Below are 7,743 nucleotides of genomic sequence, written 5' to 3' on the forward strand. Positions count from 1 at the left end.
TTGGGCTCATGGCATACATCCTGGGTTTTGGGAGTTTTGCCCCAGGTTTGAATTCTATGGTGCAGTCTGTGGGGCGGTGGGGGGGAAGCTCATCTGCTCTTTCCTCACTGAAAACCTCAGCCAGGTCCCTGTATTCCTCCGGTATCTCTGGTAATCCCTTCTCTTTCCCCACTGCTGCTGTCTCCTCCCTCTGGGTTGGGGGGGTGCTTTTGGAGTCTAAGTTCTTCTGCCCCCCCTTTGGGAAATTGAGTTCTGCTGTCCTCCAGTTTATCCCGGGGTTCCATTTCTTCAGCCATTCCAGTCCTAGGATCATTGGGCATTCCATGCCTGGGGCCACTATAAACGTTATGTCCTCCTCATGGGGCCCCAGTGATAGGTGGATTGGTAAAGTGGCTAGGGTGGCTGGTCCTCCCCCTGCTATTGTCCCATCTAATTGACTAAAAGAGATTGGTTGTTTTAGCCTCCTCACTGGGATGCTCAATCTCTCCACCAGCGTTGGGCTGATAAGGCAGCGGATGCAACCAGAGTCTATCAGAGCTTTTATTTTGGCTGCTTCAGGCATAGGGGAAGCTAATATAGTCACTGTCTTAAGTATGGGTGGAAGGGGTCCACTTACCAATGGTTCTCCCTCTGAGCTGTCTTCCGAGTTGTCCACCGTCCCTGCGGTGCAGGCCGGAGTCCAGTCCCAGTTCCTGGCAGGAATTGTGGACTCTACAGCCTCTGTCCCCTTCATGGAAGATTCTTTTGTGTTGCCTTGGGGCTTCCCCGGCTTCTTGGAGGATGATGCCTCTGGTTTTCGTGGGGGGGCTTTTGAACGACATTCTGCAGCACGGTGGCCCTCTCTCCCGCAGTTGAAGCAACTTGTTGATTTTTTGGCTGTGGCTGGTGGTTTTTCCCCCTCGCGTGTTTGCTCGGGTGGCAGGCGGCCCCATGGTTTTCCTCTGCGGTGTCTCTTCAGTAGGTCTATTTCCACTTCCTCCGCCAGGATGTACCAGTCGTCGAGGTGGGGTGGGTCTCCTCGAGGCAGGCAAGCATCATACAGGTCGTAGTTCAGACCGTCTTTGAAGTGGCTAAGGAGGATGTCTTCTGGCCAGTTCAGCTTGCTGGCAATGGCTCGGAATTCTTGGGTATAATCAGCCACTGCTCGCCTGCCCTGCCTCACCGTTTTGATTCTCTCCCGGGCCTTACGGTCAGCCAAAGGATCCTCGAACCGTCGCCTCAAAGATGACATGAATCGGTTGAAGTCGTTGAGTTCTGGGGCGTTGGAGTCATGCAAGTTCACCACCCAGTCTGCAGCCGTCCCGTCCAGGGCAGATTGCACAATTCGGATGCGTGTTTTGTCACTGGGGATGTCCCGTCCGTACTCTTCCATGTAGCTGAGGACTTGGGTTAGGAAAAATCCCAGTCGTGATGGCTCCCCCTTGAATTTGACTTCCATGGGCGGGAGTCTTTGGCTGGAGCGTTGTCTGCGCCGTGGCCGGTATCGCTCCTCATCCTGGTCCCCATCTGTGGTTCTGGGGGGGGGTGGGTACTGCTGAGGCAGCAATTCCTGTTCCATTGGATGGCCCCGGGGTTTCAGGTGTTGGATCCCCTCCGTTACCTTTCCAGTTGCGTCCCCAGGCGCTGCCTCGGTTGCGATTTTCAGCTCTCTCCTCCCTCAGTGAACTCAGGGTTGCTTTCATCAGATCAATGGCCTTTTCCAGGATCCGCTCCTCCTCGCTGGCGTGCAGGGAACTCTCCATCTCTTGCCTCCATTCCGGTTGGTGGTTACTCTGCCTCAGGGTCGTTTCTCCCGAAGCCTTTTCCCACTCACTTTTCCTTCCAACGCCCATCGACCACCGGGGTTTTCGGTCGTACTGCTCCACCGCTTCTTCCCCGGGGGAATATGCTGCTTCAGCTTCCCATTGTCTCTGGGATTCCATTTGGGGGGAAGACTCCCCCTCCATGGGGCTTCCCTCCTCTCTTGCTTCGTCGCCAGACATTGTATTTGTTGCAAAGTCCCCCGGTAAGGTTTTCCCTTCCAGGTTGACTCTTAAAGCAGATTCTGTCTACTGTCAGGACCCACCTCAATCCACATCTTAGGACATAAGAACTCTTGGATGCAAGTTTAGTCCAAAAGGAAAATGTTTACTAGGATGGAATCGATTGTGGGAATACAAGACGGAATCTGACAAAAGTTACATTTCAATCCTATATAAACCATTCCCATTTCAGCCCCTCCCCTCATCCATTTGGTCAGGCTGTCATCAGTTGCTAGGTGTCAGGTCCTTCCATGGGAAAGGGAACTCTCCTTGGTTTTATGGTTATTGCTTTCCTTTTCAGTTGTAAATGAAGATACAATCCAGACCTGTCTGTCCCCCTCCCTTCCCCAGTAAAACATCCCCTGTTGTTTGAAAATCGCTTTAGTAACCATCCTCTCCCCCCCCCCTCGGAGAGATGGCAGAATCCCCAGAAATAGCACGTTGTTCTACCTATACAATTATGAAATGTGATATAAATGGATTCTGACATTGGGCAGATTTTCCCTTCGGCTCTTTTCACAACTGTTTCATTGAACCTGGACTTTTGGAAACAGAACAACTGAGATCCTTCACTTCTTGGGCCAATCACTGTTCCCACAGGACCCACAGACTGTTTCTATGGGAAAAAAATAAAATAAAATATGGCAGAAGTGGTATGTGAATCAGCTTTCATCTTTGGGCTGCCACTACTTTCATATTTGCCCTTAAGCCAATTTCTGGTGCCAAACTAAATTGTAGCATAAGTTGAACACCAGGCAAAAAGTAGCAAATGTGCCTTTTAAAATTTCTGTTTTCCCCATCTCTGTGTTAAATCAAAGAACCCAAAGTAGAAGTATATTGCCAACATTGTATAGCAAAATCTGGAATAAAAGATTGCACAAGAGCCATCATTTTTTTCACTACCTAATGGGGTAGGAATAGGTGTGGACCTGGATCCCAGCCACCAGCTTGCTTTCTACACCCACTGAATTTATAATTTTATCTTCATATGTATTAATGTTTTGCAGAAGAGATAACTTTACTGTCAGGCATGCATTTACTAACACCAGCTGCCTGCAATTATTGCAGGTTCGCATCCCACCAGGCTCAAGGTTGACTCAGCCTTCCATCCTTCCGAGGTAGGTAAAATGAGGACCCAGATTGTTGGGGGCAATAAGCTGACTTTGTAATAATGCCGCTTGGGGGGGGGGCGAAAGCCCTAATAAGCAGGCATATACATAGAATGAAGGCTATTGCTAAGCACATTTGATTTGTGCTTAGATTGTAAGCCGCCCTGAGTCTTCGGAGAAGGGCGGGATATAAATGGGATTAAAATAATAAAAAAAATACTACCAAATAGCATCAATGTTACTGACTTTTCTGAAAGAAGCATAAGTATATTTTATACTAAGGTGTCATGAAAAAGCTGCAGGCACTAAAAGATGATATACTGTATGTACAGAACACAGAATGTGGAAATAATTTCAATTAATGGAAAAGAAATTAAGAAGATCATCTATTATCTAAATTATTTATATAATCACCCATCTAACAATATACCTTCTTTATAATAGGAGCCTGAAAATAAGGTAACTCCACAAGTTATGTAATTACAATATTATCACCTTTCTGTGAAAATTTGACATGTTCTTTCATATTTTATTATTGTGTCAGTGCAATCCATCCTCCATTCATTCATGCATAGGTTTGAATGACTCTTTTCTGATGAATGATGAGCAGAAATCGAAATTATGAAACTATAACTCTTCTTCTGGAGTAAAAGTAATATTATGTTTACACAAGGACACCCAATGTATCTTAACAATTTCCAGAAATCATATTGTCTCTCCACAAAATTATAATTATCTGTAAGACACTTAACATAAAGGATAATAAAACAAATTTATCTTGGCATATGCTTCCTTGAGTAGAGGCCATGAAATTACTGCATTAATATAGATCCCTTGGAATACTTTATGGAAAACCAACATAAGAGGGAAGTTGTTTTTTATTGAAAATTAAATACTTTAATTTAGAAGAGGATATTTAGGAAAAGTTTGATATATTGGCACTCATAGTCTTAGCATATAAGGGTACACTCAAAAAAAACGAGAAGTATACTTTATGAGGATGCTACTATGAATGGCAACTCAAGATCAAGTTCTCTCTTTTTTTCCCTATGAGTATAGGACTATTCCCTTTTATTGTGATATTGTCAAATTACACAAATAGACTAAAATTTCAGAATTTCCAGCCAATGATATCTGGAAAGCACCAAGCCGGGAGGAACAGATCTTTATATGGGAATTGTATTTTTAGCACTGTGGTAACTAACATTGAAATACAGGTAATGTGTAGTTTCAGTGTTATAACTTGCAAATATTATCCAAATAGAGATCAACAAAAAGGTTACTTTGGACTGTACATAAGGTCAAATTATGTCATTTAAGAAGTGTGCTGTTATAAAGGTCAGATTTGTACCTGAGTTCAAAACTATACTCACTTATACTACTAATGCTCAGTTAATCCCTCTGCTACTTCACTGATGCTTGTATTGAAACGTTGGGACCAACAGCACAATTTTTATTCGTAAAAAAAATATGTCATATTTCTTTGGGTTCTTTTTTAAAACAGTAATAACTCTATTAAAATAGCTATCTCAACTACACTTAAGAAATTGGTGAAATCACATGCAATCATACCCTTATATATAAGAAAGTAGAAAAATCTTGATGGGGACTCACGTTATGTGGGCAGTACTCAATATCTTGATAAAATGTGAGTCCTCGAAGCATCTTGTCATGAACATCCAGACTGCAGCACTTCGTCATCCCTGTTTCAATAGCCTTGTTGATCATAGGCAGAGGAAAAGCACAAACTCCCGAGTACTTCTGTGGCACCATGCTGTCCAGCTGGCTTTCAGCAAATGCACCAAAGAGAACCAGTTCTGTCTCACTGGTGCCGATTGCTTGAGCCAACTTGGAACCAGGATTGGTAGCATGAGCTGCCTGCAAGACATTAAAAACTACATCTTTAGGCCTCATGCTAAGGCTCCTCTTCCGCTTAGATTGAATGCGGCAATCCAAATTCAGCTCTCGGTACTTGCGAACCTCCATCTCTTCAGTGCTAAGCCGCACTATCCTAGTGTGGTATGAATTGGAAGAAAGGTCTTCCCTTTGGACTGTCAAAAAATAGACAAACTGCCGGTATTGAAAGGAATGCACATAGTGAATAGGGTATGTGTTTTGATACTCTGCCAGCACAGTTAAGGAGTGGAAAGGATAAGCAAACCCATTCAAAGTACTCTTTGGTCTCCGTATTGACACTGATTTCGGGCTGTATGTGTTTGCTATGGTTGCATTGATGGTAGATGCAATATAAAAGTATGAAGCGGATGCCATATCAACAACTACAACTCTTGTGCCTAAGGGACTGGCCACACAGTCTGGACACTCAGAAGGCATGTTCTGCTCAGGTGAATACAAGCAGGAGGTTTCCCCAAGCAAAACGACATCACCCTGTATCTCAATCTTATGTTGGAAACAGATGCCATGTTGAGAACTTCCACAACTATAAAGCCAAGGTTCAAAAGGATCCATCACCAAAACTTTGTTGTCTGTGTTTTGAAAGTCCACCGGCCTTTTCACTGGACAGAGAGCACAGATCTCACACTCAGTACTCCCCCAGGGCCCAGTTACTAGAGTAGACAGAATTTTCAGTTCCGAGTTCAATGTGTAAATCTTATTCCGAACTGCAACAAAGATAACATTACCAGGCTCATAGGTAACTATATTCTGGATTGAAGACGTAGCTCTGAATGTAGGGAAGTCATATTTCACTGTATAATCTCGGGTCAAGTTATAGGAGCTATGTTGGCATTGCCAAGTCTTCCCAGTGATTCTTACGGGCAACAGTCCAAGAGTGAAGCAAACAAGAAATGATATGCCCATACTAAGGAGGTAGGAGTGAAGCAGAATCCTGTTATCAGAAGCTACCTCAGTTCTTCAGTTCTATGTGGCTCAGCAGTCCAACCAGAATGCTCTACCATTGCATTACAGCTGAAAAGAGAGAGAGAACATGGATGAATGATGCTACAAGGAGGAAAAAAGATGACATTTGTCTTTCTCTTATGCTGAGCCTTTCAAATAATTTCCCCCCAGCTATCATTGCATGGCTGAAGTTTCAAACAACAAAGCAATCCATCACTAAAGGTTTGTTGTTGTTTTTGCATGGAGGATTTTTTTTGATCTTACACCTAAAGGCTCACCACTCTTGTGCAAGATTTACGTAGGTTATCAGTAAGCAGTCATGCAGGGAGAAGCACTGCTGATGTTGGAAAAGGAGCTGCACTCTAGGTAAGTCTGCATTTCATATCATCTCTTATTCTTAGGTTGGGTTCCTATGCCCTCCAGGCAATCTATGTTGACAATCCAGGATACATTCTAGGTTGTACAACCAGTCTGGAGATAGCCTGATACAGAGATTTATATCAAAGTGGGGAAGAAAAGGATCTAGCTTCTTACATTCATTTGACAAAGAAAAAAAAACTGGTTTAAGTAAAGGATTGACTTTTTACAGGCAAAGTTGGGTTAAGAGTCATAGCTGTGTCTTATATACATATACATATAGTTGCAAGCCATATATTTATAAAATATATAAATATTTATATAATAAATTAAATTATATACAGAGAGAGAGAGAGAGAGAGAGAGAGAGAGAGAGAGAGAGGGAGAGAGAGAGAGAGAGAGAGAGAGAGATGGAGATGCAAGCCATTGGGAGTTTGGGGGTTATTGCTATATCCAACACTTCTCTAGAGTTTTGATTACACAAATAGAAATTAAATTCATTACCAGAGTATTTTTTTACCGTTTTTGTGGACACTAAAATCAGCAGCCATCAGTGTGGCCACTGAATATGCCTTTGGCTATTGAAATTTTCACTCTGAGAATTTACCTTCCTTAAGTTCACCAGGTTAGGGTATTTTTGTGAAGCTTTCTGTGCGACCACCTGGCCTAGGGGTAGAGAGGAAAGACATCCTCCTTCGATTTGGTCCGTTCCCCACCCCCCACCCCCTTCTTTCTCCTTATCAAAGAAAATCCGTAAATCAAAGAAAGCGATAGGCTTTTCAGCGGAAAGGCACTTTCTCGTTCCTGAAAAAGAAGTTTTACAGCTTTTTAAGGCCGGTGTTCCAAAAGAGAGAAGAGCCAAGCGGGGAATAACACGCGCTCGCCTCTACAGCCAGCCTCGACTCCCGACAAGCCCTCCCGCCCCTGAGCACTCCCTCGCCCGGGGACTCACCCGTCTACAGCCGTCGACGCGGAGTCGAGGAGTTCAGCGCTTGGCAGATACCTGGCCGGGAGGTTCCCAGGAAAGAAGGCAGAATCGGGACGGAACCGGGCGGAGACCTAACCCGCCGGGCGGGGCCAAGGCACTTTCCCCTCCTCTTCCTCCTCCCCTTCCACTTGCCGCCTCCCAAACTGCCCCCCGATGCGTCGCATCTCTTCTGCTGGAGGCAGCTTGGGACAACCTGGTTTAAAGTGTCCTGGTTTTTGCTTAGAAGGCCATTGCTGTCCTCCTAATTCGGACCCGCTAGCGCTGCGAACGGGATCTCTTTCTCGGGACGCTTCGGCAGCAACTCGAGGTCCCGCCGTCTTTCACCCGAATTACGATTCTGACGTCAGCAGAAGAACGTGCTTTAAAGTATTAAGGTGCTGGGATTGCTTCATTCTCCTGGCACGCCCTC

The 7,743-nt window shown here is 44.6% G+C and overlaps 1 protein-coding gene across 1 annotated transcript in view; it reads right to left on the minus strand.

Annotated features, from left to right (window-relative positions):
* The window catches only part of MST1R (macrophage stimulating 1 receptor), a 72,342-nt gene extending 64,975 nt beyond the window's left edge, over positions 1 to 7,367 (minus strand). The window contains exons 1-2 of the mRNA XM_081316743.1: positions 7,299 to 7,367; positions 4,745 to 6,058 (exon numbers count right to left, since the gene is read on the minus strand). Of these exons, the coding sequence (XP_081172869.1) occupies positions 4,745 to 5,950 (1,206 nt within the window). The 5' untranslated portion in view covers positions 5,951 to 6,058; positions 7,299 to 7,367. The remainder of the gene's footprint in view (positions 1 to 4,744; positions 6,059 to 7,298) is intronic.
* Between the last annotated feature and the right edge of the window lie 376 nt (positions 7,368 to 7,743).

This window comes from Vipera berus (genome assembly GCF_964194415.1).
Source record: "Vipera berus genome assembly, chromosome: 2".
Lineage (NCBI taxonomy): Eukaryota > Metazoa > Chordata > Lepidosauria > Squamata > Viperidae > Vipera > Vipera berus.